Source organism: Micropterus salmoides, unplaced genomic scaffold (genome assembly GCF_014851395.1).
Source record: "Micropterus salmoides isolate LMB-PRFRI ecotype aquatic unplaced genomic scaffold, ASM1485139v1 Ms_hic_scaffold_18, whole genome shotgun sequence".
NCBI classification, from domain to species: domain Eukaryota; kingdom Metazoa; phylum Chordata; class Actinopteri; order Centrarchiformes; family Centrarchidae; genus Micropterus; species Micropterus salmoides.
Genome location: NW_024040928.1, coordinates 4,278,890 through 4,300,765, shown reverse-complemented (window position 1 = coordinate 4,300,765; position 21,876 = coordinate 4,278,890). Strand labels below are relative to the sequence as shown.

Sequence of the window (21,876 nt, the reverse complement as noted above, 5' to 3'; positions counted from 1 at the left end):
GAATTGTGATGCAGCACATACATAAAATACAAGAGAGGTGCCAGTGGATGTGGATGCTCCAGAAACTGTATTAAATAACAGACGTAACAGATCATACAGTGCAGTGCTCAGACTTCATTTTATTTTGTCAAAGAAAGATCTGATTTGGGCATTTTATTGTGAAATAAAATAGTATTTCAAGGCATTACCAGCTACACATTCTGGATGCCCATATTGTGAAAATCATCTTCAGACAAAGCTTGTCAACTTCAAGATCAACATGATGAGCACTGATAATGATTCGACTCTTTCTTCAGGATTGTTACTCTCGTGTTGGGCTATCATGCCCCTAAAACTGAATTGGTAAGTAAATGCATGCATAAAAGCACTGAATATCAATAACCTCATGAGGATTACACTTGGAGCTTTAGAGGAGGCTTACATCAATGTAAGCACCCAGTGCTTCTAGTCTTTGTAGCAAATCAAAGTCAACCAACGCGACTAAATGCAAAGCTGGTGCACGTTACGATCACTAGCACATAAATCAAAGGCGGCTGTGGTTGCAGCAGCAGTGTGCTATTCAATGGAAATGGTCGATGACATGGCAGCATTGTTGTGGTTTCACGTTATCAGTCAGAGGAATGCCTGGCACCTTGTCAGCCTGTCAACACAATAACAACAAGTGTCCTCTGACCTCCCATCTGCAGCTGCTTAGTAAACTGTTCAAGACTACAAGGCTGAGGAACGTTTTGAGGAAGGCAGGAGACAGAATGAATGGCCGCTGGTTTCTGTGTTCCTGGCTTTAAAACGGCACTGACACATGTAGCTGTGGTTTTGCTGGGACTAGTGATGTGGCTGCTGATCAAGCCCACAGCACAGCACGTGACTGACACACTGTGATGAAACCTTTTTACAACATTTTCTATATAGCTTAAATAGTACTTTGAATTAGTATTAAAGGCTGTGAAAATATGCTCTTCATGTTAAAAGTGTGTACTGTTTAAGAGTTTAGAAGTGAAAGGCCTAGACGTCTAAAAAGTAACATCTGTTTTTGTTATTACTGTACAACCCAGGTCTTCTCACTATCTGTCCATTTCTATTGCAAACTAAGGAATTGCCACAATTTGCGGTCAACAAATCCAATGAATTCACCTTTTGCTCTGTCTGTTATACTTCTTTATTATTTTACTTTATACTGCCTAAGACTGGCTTAATCCTGAAGAAGTACGATCAGGACTTTCACTGATAGAGCTATACTATGTCATGTATTCCACCTCATAGAGAAACACAGGGCTTACTTCTCTATCTGGAATCACCACGTCTACTACTGCTGCTCACCACAGTGTTCCAGTTTATTTCCATTCATCCATCTGGCTTTCAATACTCCTATATCATACTTTTAGTTTATTTATCTGTCTGTGAGTACACCCCCTTTTATATCTTCTCCTTCTTCTCCACCGTCTTAGTGAAGTTCTGGATGTCCTCGGCCATCAGCTGGGGCTCCTCCATGGCAGCAAAATGGCCGCCGCGGGCCATGTGCGTGAAGGTCATGAGTTTACGGTATTTCTGTTTAACCCAAAGTTTGGGAGTGTGCATCAGCTCGTTGGGGAAGCAGGCAAAGCCGGTGGGGGTGTACACCGGCATCCTGTAAGAGACGATGAGGTGTTAGCATTAGATTTACACACTGCTGGGTAAGGTATTAAGATCACCCTAAACAACCTGTTTCAGTAAAAGGAGGATGTGAGGCTCTGGAAACCAAATGACCTGGTGAAAAATAAACAACTTTCAATGGAAAAATAAATGTCATCAATGTGCTTTATATATTAGTTAATATCTATATAATAAACACAGATGATTTAAAAGCTCTAAACGCTGTGATTTCAAATGCTTTGACTCAAATCCAAATAAAATCAAACGATGATGAAAATACCCTGTAAAAAAAGATTTTTAAAATGTTTAATTTCATCAGAACTCCTTTGAAAGGTTTATAATGTGACTTCACAAATGAAAAGTGTGGCTTAAATAGATATATTAGTTCACACAGTTAGCTTCTTCTGTTCTTTAAGCATCGTTGGATCAATGTTTTTGTTTTGTAACCAACTGGTCACATTAAACTCTGTGCTTCTCACTCACTTCGAGTGAGGCTGGTTGAGGCCCTTGCCAAAGTTCTCCTTGTAGAACCTCATGGAGGAGACGATGCAGCCAGACGTCCAATAGATCATCACATTAGTCAGCAGATCATCCAGAGAGAACTTCCTGCAAGGCACCACGCACACACGGTTTCACATTATATTAATGACAATCATTTTGCCAAGAGGCTACTGAGCGGTAGTCCCTGTAGGAACCCACCAGTCGTCAAATATTCTGTATCTGTTCTGGATTAGTACTGTGGACAAATGTGACTTGTGCAAAACCGTTTCAAAACAATCCCATTTTACAAGGGGGCCTGGGGGCTGCTGCTAATACATAAGATCCAACTACTGATGACATTCACAAATGATTGCATATATTGGTATCTGATAGTTTGATCTTCATACTAAAGGATGGTGAAAAGGATGTGATGATGGTAAATACCAGCACGGACTCACTCTGTTCTGCTTTATTTACCTGGTGAGTCCTCCATCCTCCAGGTTCCTGAAGTCATGGCTCGTCCACGTGGAGAACTTTTCCAGAATGTATGCCGCCAGACCCACTGGAGAGTCATTCAGTCCTCGACCTGAGGGGAAAATCACAGTAGGACATTTTTTGATTTGTTGATTAAAAAGAGAGACACATAGATATATGTGTGTAGAAATGTTCACTGGAACATGTGTGTACACTCCACATGTTACGCTCCACTTAAGCAGTCTAACTAAACTGCTCCTCTGATTTACCACCGCCCCTAAAAACTCTACCCCACCTTTTCTCCTCAGCTGGTTTCCTCAGTCTTCAAACTCGTGCTTGATTATTCGAGCCCCAAGGAAATACTAAATCTCCTCGCTGCTGGCTGCTCGCAGTGTAAGTGATCATGGAGACCAATATAATTCTGCTAATGCTAATACCTTTTCATCTGTTACTCTACTACAAACGCACTGTATTAGAAAACATGTCCTGATTTTATCTGAGCTGTCTGTTTCTTTTATCGTTCCTGTTTCTTTTATCCTGCTTATTTTAATGTTGTATTTTATTGTTATTTCTTATTTTATTTTTCCCCTTGTGTATTTTATCATTCACTGTGGTACTTTATGTCATCTCTCTCTTTCTCTGCATCTCTTGTGAAGCACTTTGTACTTTGTTTTGATAAGTGCTCTATAAATAAAGTTGATTATTATTGTTATACTTGGCTAATACACATCTTCCACTACGGTGATGCTGCTTAAGAACGTCTGCCCCTGGGGCCCGTTTCACAAAAGCAATTTGTATCTTTTCAACAGTTAAACGGGTCTCATGTTGTAAGTCGCAGCTTGCACATTGCAAATTTGCTGAAACGGGCCCCAGGTCCTTACCCACGGTGTCAGGCTTGGTGGCCTGGATGTGCATGTAGCCGGACTCTTTGATGGGCTCCACCACCAGTTTCTCCGTGCAGGGGAAGAGACGCTGAATATCTAAGTCAGTGAAGCCAAACAGCTGAGGGAAACGACGGCCAAGCATGATGGATAAAACGATGGGCAACCCTGGCTTGGAGGGCGGGGCAAAGTTCACATGCAAGCCTTTGACTGTCCTGGGGTATGAAAGAAACAAAAGAAAAACACAGAGCAATGGAGTGATACCTTATTTAAAAATTTACAAAGAAGTGTACAGAAATACAGAAATATATACATATCATCATCCAGGACGAGTGTTCACTGTAAAATGTTAGGCCAATACAATACATGCATTTGAAATACTGTATATCTAAAACCATACATATAATATATATGATTTTTTTCTTACTTGGGCTCCAGCTGGGCCATGTTGGTGGTGACCAGCCAGCCCCAGTCTCCTCCATGAGCGTAGAACTGCTGGAAGCCCAGACGCTTCATCAGTTTGTGGAAGATGCGTGCTGCACAAACTGAATCAAAACCTGTTCACACACACTTACACTTAGAAATTGCGGTATGAAACCAGGCAGTTTCTACAGAAAAAGGGAACGAGTTAAATATTCAACATCAATATAGAGTGAATTAATTAATTAATTAATTAATTAACTAACTAGTTTATCATGCAGAACCCTGTCTATGTTTTCACTCAGTTGCCAATTTACTAGGCATGACTAGCACAAGCTGAAACAATTTAATACAACAAGCCTGCACAATTCCTACTTCATCTTGTTTTACCTTTTAACTCTGTCACATGCGCTTTTTGGAACAAACTCAGATCTTTTTTCGATGCACGCATGAACTTTAGATGTGTTTATGTTGTGTTTTTGGAAATGGGCAACCTTTTGAATCCCAGCTGGGTCTTTGTCGAGTCATAATCTGGTATTAACTGGTTTGGAGTCAGCGTCCAATCTTTACTCTTTGCTGGTTTCCATAGTATTGAACATACGTGTGATCTGCGCATAATAACGCTTCTTCTATTGTTATTATACCATACACTCATTCAGCTGTTTTTTTATGTTCAGTGGGACAAAAAAAATCTTTATAGGGACTTTGCAGAAAGCTATAGTATTAACAGCACCACCGCACAGAGATGGGGACTCAAGTTAGAGACTCGGACTCGAGTGCGATTTAAGTCGCACACACAGTGACTTCAGACTCGACTTGAGACTCGTCCTCAAAAGACTTCAGACTCGACTCGGACTCAAGGTGCGGGACTCATGAACAATATTTATTTTTTAGGAAACGTCTGATGAGCTTGCTGTTATTCCCTCCCTGCGTTACCTATAACCTGCCTACGTAACATGTAGCATCTGCTGCGCGCGGCTGCACAACACCGGCAGTTGCTGTGCCATTCATCATAAACTTTGACTTTAAAACTTCAAAGAAGGCCCAAACAAAGACGCGCTGAACGCAAATAGGTTAGTAACCTGAGGTTAGTAAACATGTTAAGTTCAGCATTGGCCATCTAACGTTTGTTGCTTCTTGCTTCAGCTACGACCTACGGGAGGTTAACTCCGACTGTCGTTCGTTATGAAAAGATGAATGAGCGTTTGTTTACTTGCCAAACTTGTGGCGGTCGATTAACGTAATCATTTACGTCCTGCTGGCTGCCATCACGTAAATTACTAACGTTGGCTGGAAAGAGGTTACAGGTTTATTGTTTTATTTAGTTATAATGTTACACTGGTTTGAGAGTCTGCAGGGTGTGTTGACTTACAGTAGTTTAAGCTGTCAGTGATTGCATTGCACTTTACATGGTTGTGCTCTGTAAGTTAAAAACAGGTTACAGCTTTATTGTTCACCATGTAACTTTACAGTTTTATTTAGTTATAATGTTACACTGGTTTGAGAGTGGTGGGGGGGTTGACTTACAGTATTTTATAAGCTGTCATTAACTGCATTGCACATTACATGGCTGTACTCTGTAAGTTAAAAACAGGTTGCAGGTTTATTGTTGATTCTGTAACGTCACAGTTTTAAATGCAAAACAGGTTCGAGTTACAGAATTTCTTATAGTTATACAGTTTTATAAGCAACCTGGATTGAACGCAGAAGGTGATACAGCATTCGTAATAACCACGTGAGACTTGAGACTTGACTTGGACTCTTGCTCAGAGACTTGTGAGCATCTCTGCCACCGCAAGAGAAAAGGTTCTTAAGAATATATTGTTAGAGTTGTCAAAATTCAAACAGCTAGCATTTATATTTTCCCATGTCTACCAGAAAAACATACCTTTCTTATGTGGCGCTTCAGAAAAACCGTACCCTGGTATGGAGGGACACACCACCTCAAACACAAGGTCCTCTGGGTCTGATGGTTCTGTTAGCCGAGGGATCAATCCATAGAACTCATAGAAGGAGCCAGGCCAGCCGTGAACCATTATCAGAGGAATTGCAGTAGTTCCCTCTTGCACCTTCTTGGGCTTCACATGCAGGTAATGGATATCGATGCCTGGATGGAAGTTCAGATAAGAACAGATTAGAGGTACAACAGTATCTTCTGCATGAATGTGTCAGCAGTGCAGCCTCACCTTCGATTTTGGTTTTGAAGTGGGGATACTGGTTGAGTTTGGCAACTTGTCTCTTCCAGTCAAAGTCATTTCTCCAGTAAGAGACCACCTTCTGCAGGTACTGAGAGTTGAAGCCATAATTAAACTGGCTATCCTCTAGTGAAGGGACAGGGCGAGTCTGGTCTATCCTTCGGTATAGGTCCTGACAGAAAAGGAGAGAAGATATGTGGAAGCTCTCACAATGTTTTCAGTCTGCTTAGTGGTTAACTGCCTTATTTGTAAATGCTAAGAGTGAATCTAACCTCCAGCTCTTCGTCACTGGTGGTTACTTTAAAGGGGTGGATGGTGACGTCCTCCACACCATCAGGGGTTATCCCGGGTCCCCACCAGCCATCCTCTGTCTTTAGAACCTGGGTCCTGCTCCTCTGAATCAGGAAGAAGATCAGTCCTCCAATCACCAGAGCAACCAGCACCTCTGTGAACATGCTGCTCAGCGTCTGCACAGGGAAGGATGGATGGAGAAATACAGGACTGGACAGGGGAAACAGGGAGACAACACAAGTGGAGAACAGATGGAACAATTTATCAACAGATATTTTACATAAAGACATCAGTAAAACTCCACAATATTACAAAACTGATGTAGCCGTATTTGTGATCACAGTAATATATCTTAAATGTGCTGTTACATGATGTTATGACTGCACCTTTAAAGAACGTGCAAACATGTACTCGTTATTAAAATTGCAGCCAGCTTATTATACCTGACATAGACAAAAGAAAGAATCATTATATGTGACCCATCGGGAAGTTCCGGTCTGAGACGTGAATCCAATGTGGAAGTCCTTTAAACCTGCATTCTATTGAACAGCCAGCAGAGGGCGACTCTTCTGGTCACATCCGGTGCCGCTGGTTGCAAAAACTCAACATGGCTTCACTCTATCAGCAAAACTCAAGGCTTCAAAATGGCAGTCCACAAACCAACAGGTCTATGACTACATCCACTTCTTATATACGATCTATGTATGTGACAAAATACTGAAACTAACTGAACGCTAAATAAGGACTAGGTGGTATATTGGTAATATAAGGTATAGCAATATATTTTCTAAAGGAATAAAAAACTGTTATACCGAGATAGTTTGAGGTTGTGTTAATGAATGAATTTTCCCAGAAAGTCCTGAAAGCATTTTATATTATTGTTATTGTTTATAAATAAAAATATAATATGTAATATAAAAGAAAAGTACAGCTGATCACATCAGCTAATTGTTATGTTTTGTGGTGGATTTTTGTGTGTGTTGCCAACCGGGGAGTTGCAGAGTGCCCTCTGGTGGACAGACCATGCATAGACAACACTCATAACATGACAGAAGGATCAGTCTCTTAATTCTTTTTTAATTGTCATTTATTGGCACAGATACAGATTTATCTGCACTTAGTATAGGCCGATATTATCGGCATGCCAATTTGGGCTCTAATTTGATGCCACAACATCTAAAGTCATTCATGTGAAACGTAATTGAGTAAATGCAAAGACTGAGAGCAGAGATGGAGGAATGGTTGAATGATTATATAGAAACTAACACTGTATAAGAATGGAACTGTAACCCACTTGCGAGCAACAAACTTAAGTACAAACATTTCCAATGACTTCCAGGTGTAATCTGAGTCTGGGGCCCAATTATTTCATTAGTCATGAGTTCAGAAACAAAAGCACGACCAGTCAAACAAAAGTGTTGCTGTTACTGTTGCTGTGGCCAGCTGACAGGATTAAACTAAAGAACAGGGCTGCCCTGGCTCCTCCGCACAGAGTCCTGAGACCTGCATGACAAAGCTTTTCCCATTCAGCAGAGCTGCAGGCATGGCAGCCCCCCACTGTACTCTCACACTGTGTGTATATCCAGAGCTACCATAGCTCAAACAGCCATCCATGAGAGGACAAGACTGGACTTACATAAAACAGACCACTTTCAGTGCAGTTCAACGACCTGTCAGATGTACAGGCCTGTGTCCCGGGTCATGCGCACACACAAACACCAATTATTATAGTGAGTGTAACATTATTATATTAAGGTATTTGTAGAAGGCTAAACACGCCTGTGGTCTACATATTTAGCATATTCAGTAAACTATTAAAACAACACTGGCTATTAAAGGTGATAAAGATGACTCATGTTGCAATCCAACGTAACGTTAAACCACAGCTGGACAGCGACACAGTTAGGAAACTTGAAGCTGAACTATCGAGCAGGAAAATCTCTGCTGTGGACAGAGTCCGAAGTTTTCCCTTCAGCAACTTTAAGCTGAACTCGTGACGCAGCACCACGTTTAACAACTTCACTTTAACTTGGTCCAAACAAGCAAATATATTCAGCATCACTGTTTCAACGCATGTCGTCAACGACACAGTCAAAAGAATTTCACCAGAACTGGTTTTAGCTGTCTTACCTGTTCTCCGCAAGCTCCACGTTTCCGCCACAGCTGCCCTGCTGGTCCCGTTCGATTCCTAGCAGTTTTCCTTGAATCCTTCCCCACTATCCTCGCCCACTCTCCTTAAAATGAATCACAAACTTAATCTTTAAGTTTAGCTGGAACAACAGGAGCAGCAGAGTTATTAGTTTAAGGTAACGCTTTAAGTCTACGCGTATTAAAGGAAAACATGAGAGGATCAACATTTGCCGTGGGAACTGTAGAAACACCAGTGCATGATGGGACGTGTAGTAACGACATGTCAGAGCCTACCGTGGCATCTGTGTCCGCAGTTGTCGGAGTAAATTATTCTGTAGTATTCAAAATAAAACAATACTACATTTCCATGACGAATGTAGTAAAAATCTAATTGTCTTCTTCCCGAAACACCTCACCAGCAGCCATTTATACACCATTCACACTTAAACATGCACACCAAACAAAACGTGGGAAGATATTCACATGACATTCACTTGTTTTATAAGTTTTTAAAAAATATTTCAATCTGGTCAATGTATTTGGGGAAAAAGGTGTGCTGTTAAAATTTGAGAAACAAAGTGAATTTGTCAGGGATGCAATTTAAGTCCTACTTTATTTATGTAGGTAGGTTTTTTGTCACAACACGTTATAGAATGAAATTTAGTTTTGTAACTCCCTTCAGATACATAGCAGACAATATACATCAATAAAGAATCAATTATGAAAGATGGTAAACAGAAATATACTATCATGCTAGGATGAATTAGAGTTTAAGAGTCTGATAGCTTGGGGGGGAAAGCTGCTCTGCAGTCTGGTGGTGTGGTAGCAGAAACTTCTATCTCTCTTCCCAGAAGGCAGCAGGGTGAACAAGCTGTGGCGGGTACTGTCCTTAGTATCCTATTTAATGTTTATATAAGCAGACTTGCTGTTGGATCACTGTTCTGTTCCTGGCCTCTCCTTCCTACATAGAGAGCTAAAGTCTCTACTTTATGCTGATGACCTTGTCCTACTATCTCCTACTGAACAAGGACGCAGCAACAGCTGGACATAACACATATCAAACCCAGCTTCTTGGTTGCGATTGGCCTGCCCGGATCCACTTCCGGTGGAAACATGTCAGGATGGGAGGAGGGCCAGAGGTATCTGCAAATGTGTCTGGTTCCCCGACTACATAACAAGAGCAATTTCTTCATAATGCACCACAGACAGCAACATCTGTAAGACCTGTAAAAATGTGACCACAATTTGTTTGACCCTGAAGTTTGAGGATTAAATCTCAGTTTCAGATTTTACATTCCACATCCAGTTGAGCTTTAATCATGCAGTCATTTATGGTTCTTAAAACACTGCACACAATACTAGATCAATAAAAGGAGATACTGGCTGTACTTGGGTAAATAAACATTTATTGACTATGTAACGCAATTTTTCAGACAACGAAATGGCATCTGGAAGTGTGGGAGTTTCTCCATTGAAATCGTGGGTTTCTCCACACCTTCAATACAAAATCAGAAGGTCCTGCTTCATTCGCATGGCACAAATCCATGAGGACAAACAAAATGAAACCAATCGCTGTGCTGAAATTGAATCCAACATAGATGTAAATAGAAAAGACATGCAATGCCTCTTTATTGCCCGTCCTTTTCGTCCCCTTTGAAACTGAAAATAAATGCACACTCCATGCTCAATGCCAAAGCTGCTAACACAGCAGCAGAGGATTTGTACTTTTTGTACAGTTTGTCCCACATTTCCCCCCAGCCCCTCTTATTTTCCAATCTCTACATTTCCTAAAATTTCCCAGCAGCCTACTCTGACCTTACTTTATTTTAATACCATCAGGGATGTGATCAAAATGCCTGACAAGGAAAAGCTGGATGATGGATTTTTAATGACTACAAAGTATCATAAAAAAACAAAATCCTGAGAATATATACAGTATATATCTCACATCTCTGACAGTATTAAAAGAGTGTAGGCAGCCAGATCAATCTCGCAACATTCTCTCTTCACTGCCCTCTCTCAGACTCCACATAGCACTCTGATGGTTCTGTGCTCTCTCCACCATTTCGTCCACTGAACTCAGTCCAGGTGCTCTACAAGGTCAGCGCCACTAGAGCATTTTAGTCCGTCTCCATGGCACCGCTGTGCGTCTCCTTGGACACCATGAGTCTCATCAGTTTTCCGTGGAGCTTCTCGATCTTCTTCACATCCTGGGCCTGGTCTGTCTTGTATTGTAAACACTGTGGGGATGGACAAAAGACTACATGAGGGCAATGGCAGCTACTATTACATAAAACTGACAAACTGGGGTGACAATTTTTGTCACAGATTAAAAAGTCACAAAAAAAATATTGTAAAATTGCCAGTTTCTTTTGCTTCACCTCTTCCCTTACCCATTCCCCCCCCCTTTTAAAGAGGTGGTATTCTGCTCATTTTCAGGGTCAAATTAGGGGTTGTACCAGAGCAGGTTTACATTGTTTCATTTTCAAATAACACCATATTTTTTGTCATACTGCACATTGCTGCAGCTCCTCTTTTGACCCTGTGTTGAACATTTCGTTTTAGCTATGGAGTGATACATCTTGCCTTTAAATGATAAACACGGCTTCGGTTCAGCTGTATACGTTACCCTCAACAGCTAGCAACATGGACTCGAGCAAAAGTTTCAGAGTGGTGATTTATTAATCTGTAACAAATGTCTCTACATCACAGTAACAAACTAGACGTTTGGAAGGGAGAGGAGAGGCGTGTGCTGCAGCTCACAGTTTTTCCACCGGTGTTTTTGAGGGCGTGTCGGAGTAGCCGCTTGGCGAACAATATGGCACGAATTTTGCCTTTAACCCTGTGTCGTCACAGGGATCAAAGGGAAATAGCTGGACTACAAACGAGCTGTTTTGAGGCAGAGCAGAGTTTTCTGTGGGAGATGGGAACTCCTTTCGGGTTGGACTTTGGGTTTTTTCACTTTGCAAACCTAGTACATGCACAAAAAATGTATATAACTCAATAAAGGAGAAGGAAAAAGCCAAAGCTTAATACCACCTCTTTAAGCAGCAATTTTGGAAAGTAGATGCATTTAAAAGTAAGGGTTTACAGTAAATTGTATCACTGTTTCATAAATACAACGCATTCAACAGACCTTAACTACCTATTGTTATGAAAGCGCTCCAGGACATGCCAAGTCACATCAAACTTTCTATTCTACTATAAATGTCACGAATAAAACCCTTCACTGTGTAATTATGCTGATTAACACAGTGTTGTGATTGTTTGGGGGGAAAAAATAGGGCTTTGCGATTCTATTATAAGTTTAAACGCAACTAGCTTTGACTATTCAGTCTGCCAGGCATCCACAGATAGCACACCTGTCACTATAGGTGGAGTCAGTGTGTCTTAAAAGTGCAATACGACCTGTTTCAATCTTCAATAACTTTTTTTGTTCAACAGAGAAATCTCAAACCACTGCCAATATAGGTAGTGAGCACCCTTGAATATTATACATTTTAGTTAAGTTTAGTTTAGTTTTAGTTAAGTTAAAAAGATTAATAATTATTTAGGCACATTGCAAAGTTTTTATTTCAATATCTTGCTCATTTATGAATATATTGACATAAAATCACTGCTTATCTGTCCTGGACATCCCCTCACAACTTTCAATGTTGTTTTTTGTAATGTTAATGTGTTGTAATTTAAGCAGTGTATATTGAAGTACATGAGATTTATTGTTCTGTTTTTTACCGTGGTATCGAATTTGGTTTTGAGAATCGTGGAATGTCAGTGGTTTTGATATTGACTACTAAATGTCTAAATGGGTTTGTGACATCGCCAGCAGGTCACATAGCTCACTTTTAAAGAGAAATCTCTCTACATCTACTAGATGGATCGGCATCAGCATTTGATAGTTTAGACAAGTATGTCCCCATGAGGATGAATCTTCTCCCCCTGGCTTTACATCTATCAACCGCTCAAAACGTTCATTTGTCCAGTCCTGGGTGTTTCTTTTATAATAACAGCTTTATCCCTTTCTCCCAGAGCCGCTAGCGTGTCTGTAGACACAATGGTTGCACTGGTGCATTGTGAGGAGTTCATGCTGATACAATTAGCTGATGAATCAATCAACACAAAACGAATGACTACAGCTGAGTATATTCACGTACAAAGCACCTAGCCTTTAAGATTTACTTACGTCTCCACGTCACCGTGAATTGGATACTGGTAAACTCCCAGGCAAACTAATACCAATTAATACAAAAAGCTAAAGAAATGGTTTTCCCTCCATCAACCAGATATGTTATAGTGTCCTCCGATGTAAACAGTAATGTTATCCTAAATCATGTTAGTCAACATCTAAACGTTACCATCTGATACTAACAATTCCATTAAAACATTCATCACTTACCACGGCATTGTCGGTCACTTTTATGCAAAGGTTGCCGTCGCAGTGTCTGTACTTCAGAACCACTCTGACCTGCAAACAGAACAGCTAGTGAATTTGAGAGTTTAAAGTAAAAATAAATAAATAAATAACACATTCAGACCAGCAGTCACATTCACTTCGCTAACGAGCTATCCGGCTAGCATGCTAACCTACTGATAAAATAAACGGTTTTTACCTTCATGGGATCTGTCAGATACAGTTTTTCTGCTGCACGGGCGAACTCTTCCCAAGTCTGATAATAAGGCATTATTCTAACAAAGCAAAGTCACTGTTTTACCAAAGAATATCTCTGAATCGGCTAACCAGGCTTGCTATCTTCGGAACACCACATCAGCAGCAGCGTGAACACAGCCAATCAGAATCGAGAAAAAGTGTCGCCGAAACTGCTTCCGGGTCACCTTTTCTTCTTCTTCTTCTACTGGCTTTCCGGCAGACTAGATGCCTTACGGCATATTGCTGCCACCCACAGTTCAGTCTCGGTATCGCTTTATAGCACCTTCATTCTCAGAGGGCTAATCCTGTTGCAGATATAAAATCCATGACTGCTTCCACTATCCTTGATTGGTTCTCATGGGGATTCAAATATCTCTCAATGTCACTGCTTGTAGTCCATCTCCTGCTACCTCAGAATACAGTTGTTCTCTTTGCCTTTTATACTGTTGACATTCCATAAACACATGATTAACAGTCTGTTGTTGATTGCAGGTTCTACAGAGCCCATCCTCATGTTTGCCTATCTTCGCTAGATCCCATGCAAATCCACAGTGTCCCAGCCTTAGTCTTGTCATAATTACAGCTTGTCTTCTGGATTTACCCAAGCAACTCTGCTCTGTCTTTACTTTGTTTTGTATTGCATAATAATGCCGGCCCTTTGTTTCCTTTTCCCACTGCCTCTGCCATACTACTATAGTGTTTTCCTTAATGACAGATCTACATTCGGTGACCCCAATACAAACTTCTAAATCAATATCTCTTTTCAGAGTCATTTTTGCTACCTTGTCTGCCACCTCATTCCCTTCTACCCCAACATGTGCAGGGACCCAGAGAAATCCCACTGACCCTCCAGCCTTTTCGATTTTATACAACAGAACCATCAGCTCCATAAACAGATCTGGCCGAGCTCCCATATTACTTCCTCCCAGAGTTTTTAACACTGAAGCCGAATCTGAGCATATTACTGCTCTCCTTGGTTGCACTTCCTCTATCCACTTTAGTGCCCATATAATAGCTAGAAGTTCTGTTGTATACACCGATACCCCCTCAGACAGTCGTTTAAGCTTTACATATTCATATTGTGGGATATAAAAAGCAAAGCCTGACTTCCCAGTTTGTGGATCTTGGGATCCATCTGTATATATCTGAAGGTAAGTTCCCCACTGATTTTCCAGTCTTCGCTTTACCATATTGGGATACTCTGTGCCTTCATGATGTTTGATGTTATCCATTATACTAAGATCTATTTCTGGTATGGACATCAACCACGGTGGTACAACTGACCAGTACACTTGCGGGGCCATCCCTTCCTCCTTCAGTCCCAGTTCCTCAATTTTTTTCCTGATGTTAAACATAAAACATTCCTTCCTCCTTTTCCCTGATCCCCACTCCCACGCATTACTTAGAACTATTTTTGTAGGGTGTTCTCCTTTATGTGCCCATAATTTAACAATATACTGCATTGCCAATTTCTCCCGTCTAATTGACAATGGCATTTCCCCCATCTCTACCAACAAAGCTGGGACTGGAGTTGTACGGAGGGCCCCGCAACATAGTCTCAGTGCCTTAGCTTGTATTACTTCCAGCCTCTTTAAATGTGTATCAGCGGCTGTCCCATAACACACACATCCATAATCCAACCTAGATCTTATCATTGCCCTGTAGATCATTAGTTGAGTATCTCTGCCTGCACCCCATGTGCTACCTGAGAGGGAACGCATTACATTTAATACCTTTTCACACTTATTTACAACATTATCTATCTGCTTTTTCCATGTTAGCTTCTCATCCAAATGCACACCCAAAAATTTGAACTCTTTAACCCTCTCAATTGCTTGTTCATACAAAAATAAACCACCACATTCAGTTTTCTTATTACCAAATATTATATACTTTGATTTCTCCACTGATATCCTCAACCCCCACTTTTCACCCCAACTAGTTACTTTGTTCAGAGCTACTTGCATTTGCTCAGTTATTTGTTTGACATTCCTGCCCCTTTTCCAGATGGCCCCATCATCAGCAAATAGAGATTTTCCAAAACTATTCCCAATTTCTTCAAATATATCATTTATCATAATATTGAAAAGGACTGGGCTTATCACGCTACCCTGAGGAGTTCCGTTATCGATACCTGTTCCAGCTGATAAAGCATTTGCAACCCTAACTTGAATTCTCCTGTCCTTCAAGAAGTCTTGTATCCAGTTAATCATCCTCCCTCTGACTCCAGCCTCATATAGTTTTATGACAAGCCCCTCCTTCCATAGCATGTCATACGCCTTTTCAATATCAATAAACACCGCCATTAATACTTCTCTATTCACCATTGCTTTCTTTATATCACTGTCAAGGGACGTAACGGCATCCATGGTACTTCTCCCTCTACGGAATCCACTTTGTACTGATGTAAACCATCCCTTCTTCTCTAACTTATAAACCAATCTGTCTGTAACCATCCTTTCCATTATTTTACATAGGACTGATGTCAGTGCAATGGGCCTGTATGATCCTGCCTTATAAGCGTCTTTCCCTGGTTTCAATATTGGAACCACCAGTGCATGCTTCCATGTGCTAGGTAGACTTCCCTCTTGCCATATGTGATTCATTAAGGCCAAGATTTCCTCCAAAACTTTGTCACTAAGATTCTTAACAATCTCATAGCTAACACCATCCTTTCCCGGGGCTGTTTTCCTTCCTTTTCCAATTGCCCTGTGCAATTCTTCTAATGAGAAAAATAAATTACCCACATCAGAATTATCATTATTTATCTCAAGTTTGTATCGATTTTGCTCTAATATCTCATTTCTTTTCCTTATACCTGCTTCACCAATGTTAGCTCCACTGTGAACAGCTCTAAAGCTATTTTCACATAGCTTTGCTTTATCCAAATCACTTGTAGCAAACAATCCTCCCTCCTCTAAAACTGGCATTTTCCTTTTCCTATTACTTCCTGCCATACGATGTACTGCCCGCCATATTTCTGTTACTGCAGTCTCTGCCCCTAGTTTTCCACAGTATTTTCTCCAGCACTCTTTTTTTGCAGTCTTAATCACTCTGCGTGCTTTGGCTCGCAGTCTTTTATATTCTACTGCTTTATCTTCTGTTGGATGTTTCCTCAATGCTCTATACCCGCAATTCCTGTCTCTTACTGCTTTATCACAGTCCTTGTTCCACCATGGCACACTAATTTTCCTTTTAGAACACTTCTTTATCGGGATAGATTCAATTGCACTTTTCATAATTATTTCACATAAGCTGCTATTCCATTCCTCTATTGTCCCTTCCTCATTTACTTCCTCTATAGTTTTGTTACACTTTTCAGAAAAAAGTGCCCAATCTGCCTTACTATAATTAAATAAGTTTTGGTTACCCTGTTCTTCACTCAATAAAGTTTTCCCAAACCTCAATAATATTGGGTAATGATCACTCCCTATTGTATATCTGTCCAAAGAATCCCACTCTCCAACCCTAGCTAGTTCACTGGACGCTAATGCCAAATCTATATATGAAACATTTCCTGTTCTAATATCAAATCTAGTTGGCCTGCCATCATTTAAACAAACTAATCTCCACCTGTCCATAAATTCCTCTATAGTGCTCCCATTATTATCTTTTATTCTGCTACCCCAAAGAGGGTTGTGAGAGTTAAAATCCCCCACCCAAATGACCGGTGTCCCTACTTGTTCCATAACCCACTCCAACTCGCTTAGATTTATTTGCAAACAAGGATTATACATGTTTATTATGTTAATCCACCTGTGCTGTCCCCAACTCTTACTATAACACATTCTAGTTTAGACATTATCTCTACATTTTGATACTGTACATCTGATCTTATAAATGTTGCACACCCTCCCCCAGACTTTCCTTTTCTATCATATCTGTTACTTTCATATCCAGGAATCACAAAATCTAAGCATGGTTTAAGCCAAGTTTCCTGAATACATATCACCTCTGGTAGATCCTTAAATTCATCAACAAATCTCTTAAGTTCCTGTCCATTAGCCATCAAACTCCGTGCATTCCATTGTAAGATGTAAAACATCAGCAATTTACCTATCATCATTTATGTCCATGTTTCTTCCCCCAGTACATTCCTCATTACTGTCAGTGATCTTTTGTTTTCCCCTACCTCTTTCGTAAACTTCCAGTTTCTGTCTCATATACTTGTGCAACTCTTCAGGACCCATACATGCCTCTTCCAGAAATCTCTCTGCAGCATCCACCACCACTTTAATAACGTCAGATCTTCTGGTTTGGTCTCTAACTGCCCACAGAACATCTACCATGAATGCCAGGAATGACTGGGTTCCCACAATCTGCCTCACTTTCTCCCTATCAGGCTGGGAATCAGAAGGTACTTCAACTACCACTTGTCTGGAAGGTTCCCCCGTTCCCCTCACTTTCTTCAGGGCATCTGCATATGATATTTTGCCTTCAACTCTCAATTTCTCTACTCCCACAGCTCTAACATGATGCTCACACCCCCTAAATGAAGATACATGATTTCCGCCACAGTTACAGCACTTGACTATATCAGCTTTACATTGAATAAAGTCATGGCTTCCTCCACACTTCCCACATCTTTTTTTCCCTCCGCATGCTGCTGCTACATGGCCATAGCGTTGACAATTGTAACAACGCAGTGGGGGACGAATATACTGTCTCACTGGCAAGCTAATATATCCAAGGCTAACCCTTGCTGGCACAATATCTTGCTTGAATGTTAATAGCACAGCATTACCGGTTTCTTTGAATCTCCGTACAGCTACAACCTCAGCTCCCTTTAAATTCTTCAAGATGTCACTCTCTTCTATCTCAAGGCTTACATAGATCACTCCTTTAGCATTTTTAGCCTGACCAGGAACGAAACATTCAACAGGCCTGTTAAGCAAATGCCGAACTTTAAGGGCATTCAACCTCTGATTATCATTTCTGCAAAAAACAAGTATATTCCCATTCATCATCATTTTCACATTTAGAACTTTTCCCATTTTGTTTTTTAGCTCCTCCGATAGTCTGAGTGGGTTTAAGGCTTTGTCACTTTTATCTTTGAATTTAACTATCATCCTAAATTCACCCTCCTCTTCAGATCTTGGCATTTTCCTTGTGCTTTGGGACTCGTCACTCTCACTTCCACTTCCATTGTCAGATCTATCTCTTTTTTCAGATTGTCTGGACTTTTTGTCATTACTCCCAGCACCATCACTAGTTTTCCCCTTCGGCGGCATAGCCCATCCCTCGTTGGGGAGCTGCCTGCTGCTTCAGCTCACAACACAAACTCTCACAGGAGATGCCAATTGAGATATCAACTACTTGTCCCTTGTAAGATTAATGAGTCTCAAAGTAATTTGAATCGCCCTCCAAACCGTACAACTCCTCCTAGCCGTGAATCATCCAGTCTTCGGCGTCCGCGGGTCACCTTTTCAAAACAGAAGCACGTTAAGTATAAACTAAAATTAAACAAGTCTGCCAGTAAGTAATGTTTTTAGTGAATTGTAAATAACAAATCAGACAACAAACTTAATTAAACTTGTATTTGTAAACCCATCCATTCAAGTTTAAAAACGTATGTGACACAAACTAATCTGTCAATGAAGCTGACGTTCATTAGCTAATGTTACAACCATAGTGGTTACAACCGCTTTTTATATACAGTCTATGCGCTGATCCCATTCTTAAACACCCACGTTTTAAAGTAAAAACAACGTAGTGTTGTCTGATGATCGTCATTATATACAATTATCAATTAGTTAAATCAATTATCAATCAGAAAAGTGATCCCATTGACTGAATTTGTTTTGAAATTACCCTTAGTCTCAGGACCGGAAGTTTTCCTGTGCTGTGTGGCATGTGAAATTTCGTGCTCGTCCTCTAGTGGTTAACTGAGAAAGACTCCCGAACGGTCCACAAAGCTGCAGTCTCTGACTATTTCGTAATTTACATTTTATATAAAAGTTTTTCAAATCTTTCAGTCTTCTGTATCAGCAATGATTTTTTAACTGATACAATGTTTTAGGTGTAAAATCTTAATCTGCAACATTACTGTAGTAACTACAGCTGTCAAATAAATGTAATGAAGTAAAAGTATAACATACCCATCTGTAATATAGTATCATTAAATGAAATTGTAATACAGCATGAATACCTCAAAAATGTACATAAGTACTGTGTAGTTTCTTTTTAGCTGTTAGGATGTAGCCTATGTGGAATTTCATGGGTTGCACACTAGATGGCAGACAAACTTCAGGTGTTCTTATGGACAGAAAAGATTATTGGAAGAACTCAGAAGATTGTACTAGGAGGGTCACGTCAACATTTGGCTGATGCTCTTTTTTTCTGAGCAAGTTATAGTGTGTGTAGCAGGACAGTGAGCTTCATTTCCTTCAGAGCTAATGACATTTACTAGCTCACTGTGTTAGATGTCACAATAACAGACCTGGTGAGGAGTGGGTGGTGTGCTGACAGCTCATTCATCATCAGCTGAGTCAGTTGCAGCTCAGTCACCCGAGTGGCTGACTCGCATCTATTTCAGACTTTATAATCAAAATACACGGAAATAAAGGAGTCAGTGTTGCAGTACTTCCCCACACGCATAAACACACTGCATACAAGGCAGAATACAATGACATGTCGTTAGTATTACCAGTACTTGGGCCTGAGATGTGCTGTGGACAGGCCTCGATATATAATTTTAAATATATCAACTTCACAGAGTTTAAGTATGAAACCCCCTGACAACCTAAAACTTCTGCTTCGTGGAAGCAAATGTAAAACTGCTGGTATTGTTTTGGTGAAATCAGTTTGCCCTTTTTCACAGAGGTGAACCTTTCTATCAAAGTGCAGTGGTATTACATGGCAGAAGAGCTCATAATATGATCTTTGCCTCTACCTTTTTATTTTATTGTTTTTAGAAAACACTGTCATAATCCTCTTTTAGAGCATCAGACAACCAGCAGGGTTAGGCAGGGTACCTTTAAACACAACGGTTAGCGTGTATCCAGAGAGACGTATGGGTTCAGTTCTGTTATTTATTGTGTCACTGTCAAATTCAAATTCAAATCAGCTTTATTGGCATGAATGTATAACACTGTCTTCTTCGAGCTATAAGTCAGATTCAGTGTGAGGCTTCATTTCAAATAGTGGGCCTAACAAGGCCAGCTGGGCTTTCCCCTCTACTGGTTTTCAATTGCAAGGCCAAAGAGGACTGATTTGTGCTATTCATGTCATGCTCATGATGCTTTTTGCATCGCACTCTGAGCAAGATAATAATAATAATCGAGGGATGGAGAATATATCTCCCCCTGAGCTAAATAAAGAAATAGCGCTTTTAATTTTTGGCTATAAACAGACTGAGTTGGCCTCTGCTCTGGTAAGCCTCTTTTGGTCCCACTGTGGATAAGTGGCTTACAGTAATGGTAATGTACAATGTTACATGATGGACACATGACACAGACACACATATGAGGCATGTGCACAACATTGTATGCACACACTTAAAAACAGAAACACAAGCTGGTGCCGTGAACCTCAATGCCTCTTACTGTCAGGGGCCAACTGGCAGGATATCAGCTCCAGTGTATGTGTCTGACAGCAGCTCATGTTTGTTTGTTGCTCGAGTGAGAAGATCTTGACTTTAAAGATGACAGTTCTGCTTTTATAATTAAGTTTTCAATCCATTTTTCACTTGGGTTGAACTTCCAAAATAAGGTGTCAAACACCACCTAGTGATGAGGTGTTTTTCTTAAGCCTCTTAAAGAAAACTTGGAAGAGATGCAAACTTTTCACCTGATTACAGTATTTTTCCTGAACCGCTGTAATACTGCTGTCATTGGCAATTCTGGCAGCAATGCACAAGTTTTACTGATTTTCATGAATCATGTCTTCAATGTGTTAATTAATTATTATTAATTATTTAAAAAACTTGTCATGTGAATGAAGTCAATGAAATTGGACTTAAACCTTTTCGGTGAGGAAAGAAAACGAACAATTTGGTATACGTCCAGCATATTTATTTTAGTATGTAAAATTGGTTTTGGCTTATTTAAGGACAAGTACAAGGTACATGGTGGATTTATTTACCATTTTATGACACAGGGTTTTATAACAAGATAAAGTTTTTTTTTCCCTTTATGCCACTCTTGAAAAGCAAAATGTTCCATACAAAAATGAGATACAGTAGATGAGTGTATATATACACCCTGGGTGTCAGCATTTCCTCTGTGGAATTAGTGGACATGACCATAGATGACCACAGATGTATTGTTTTTAGCTGCGATTCGCCTGTTACTCATTCCGCCTCACTAAGCTCCGTGTGTTCTCGTATCTTTAATGAACAAAGCGTTTCAAAGTTTTGCGCAGTCTTTCAGAGCCAAAGCCAACACCTGTCTGATTCCAACACCAACAATCTGGTCCATCATTTCAGTCATATCTGCTTGTCGTCACTAAATATTACTGCTCCTCTAAAGGTTAGGCCTACGTCTAAAGCTAGTAAGCAACCCTGGATAAATGACAGCATTCGCAGCCTAAAAAGTGAATGCAGGAAAGCAGAGCGCAGATGGAAAAAATCCAGTCTCCAAGTCCATTACCTCAGTCTGAAGGATTTATTAATTAACTACAATAACATGGTTAAGGATGCGAGAACACACTATTTTTCTGAACTCATTACTACACATAAACACAATCCCAGGTTTCTGTTTAAGACTGTGGATCAGCTGGTAAACCCAAC

General features: G+C 40.4%; 2 protein-coding genes across 2 annotated transcripts; both read right to left on the bottom strand.

Annotated features, from left to right (window-relative positions):
- Positions 1 to 94: 94 nt before the first annotated feature.
- Positions 95 to 8,754, bottom strand: ephx1 (epoxide hydrolase 1, microsomal (xenobiotic)). The gene is made up of 9 exons (XM_038727033.1): positions 8,501 to 8,754; positions 6,352 to 6,580; positions 6,071 to 6,251; positions 5,773 to 5,991; positions 3,892 to 4,021; positions 3,465 to 3,679; positions 2,587 to 2,695; positions 2,113 to 2,235; positions 95 to 1,624 (listed from the first exon to the last, which is right to left on the bottom strand). Exons 2-9 carry the CDS (start codon positions 6,532 to 6,534, stop codon positions 1,414 to 1,416), a joined length of 1,371 nt encoding a protein of 456 aa, XP_038582961.1. The 5' UTR covers positions 6,535 to 6,580; positions 8,501 to 8,754; the 3' UTR covers positions 95 to 1,413.
- Positions 8,755 to 9,884: 1,130 nt separating this feature from the next.
- srp9 (signal recognition particle 9) lies at positions 9,885 to 13,296 on the bottom strand. The gene is made up of 3 exons (XM_038727223.1): positions 13,111 to 13,296; positions 12,897 to 12,965; positions 9,885 to 10,740 (listed from the first exon to the last, which is right to left on the bottom strand). Exons 1-3 carry the CDS (start codon positions 13,180 to 13,182, stop codon positions 10,621 to 10,623), a joined length of 261 nt encoding a protein of 86 aa, XP_038583151.1. The 5' UTR covers positions 13,183 to 13,296; the 3' UTR covers positions 9,885 to 10,620.
- Positions 13,297 to 21,876: the final 8,580 nt, after the last annotated feature.

Coding starts and splice junctions, on each gene's coding strand:
- ephx1 (XM_038727033.1), bottom strand. CDS start 6,534: ATGTTCACAGAGGTGCTGGTTGCTCTGGTGATTGGAGGACTGATCTTC. Junction 5,992..6,070: donor CTTCAAAACCAAAATCGAAG/GTGAGGCTGCAC, acceptor ACTTCCATCCAG/GCATCGATATCCATTACCTG. Junction 2,236..2,586: donor GAGGATGGAGGACTCACCAG/GTAAATAAAGCA, acceptor GGTGCCTTGCAG/GAAGTTCTCTCTGGATGATC.
- srp9 (XM_038727223.1), bottom strand. CDS start 13,182: ATGCCTTATTATCAGACTTGGGAAGAGTTCGCCCGTGCAGCAGAAAAA. Junction 12,966..13,110: donor ATCTGACAGATCCCATGAAG/GTAAAAACCGTT, acceptor TTCTGTTTGCAG/GTCAGAGTGGTTCTGAAGTA. Junction 10,741..12,896: donor AAGTGACCGACAATGCCGTG/GTAAGTGATGAA, acceptor CCATCCCCACAG/TGTTTACAATACAAGACAGA.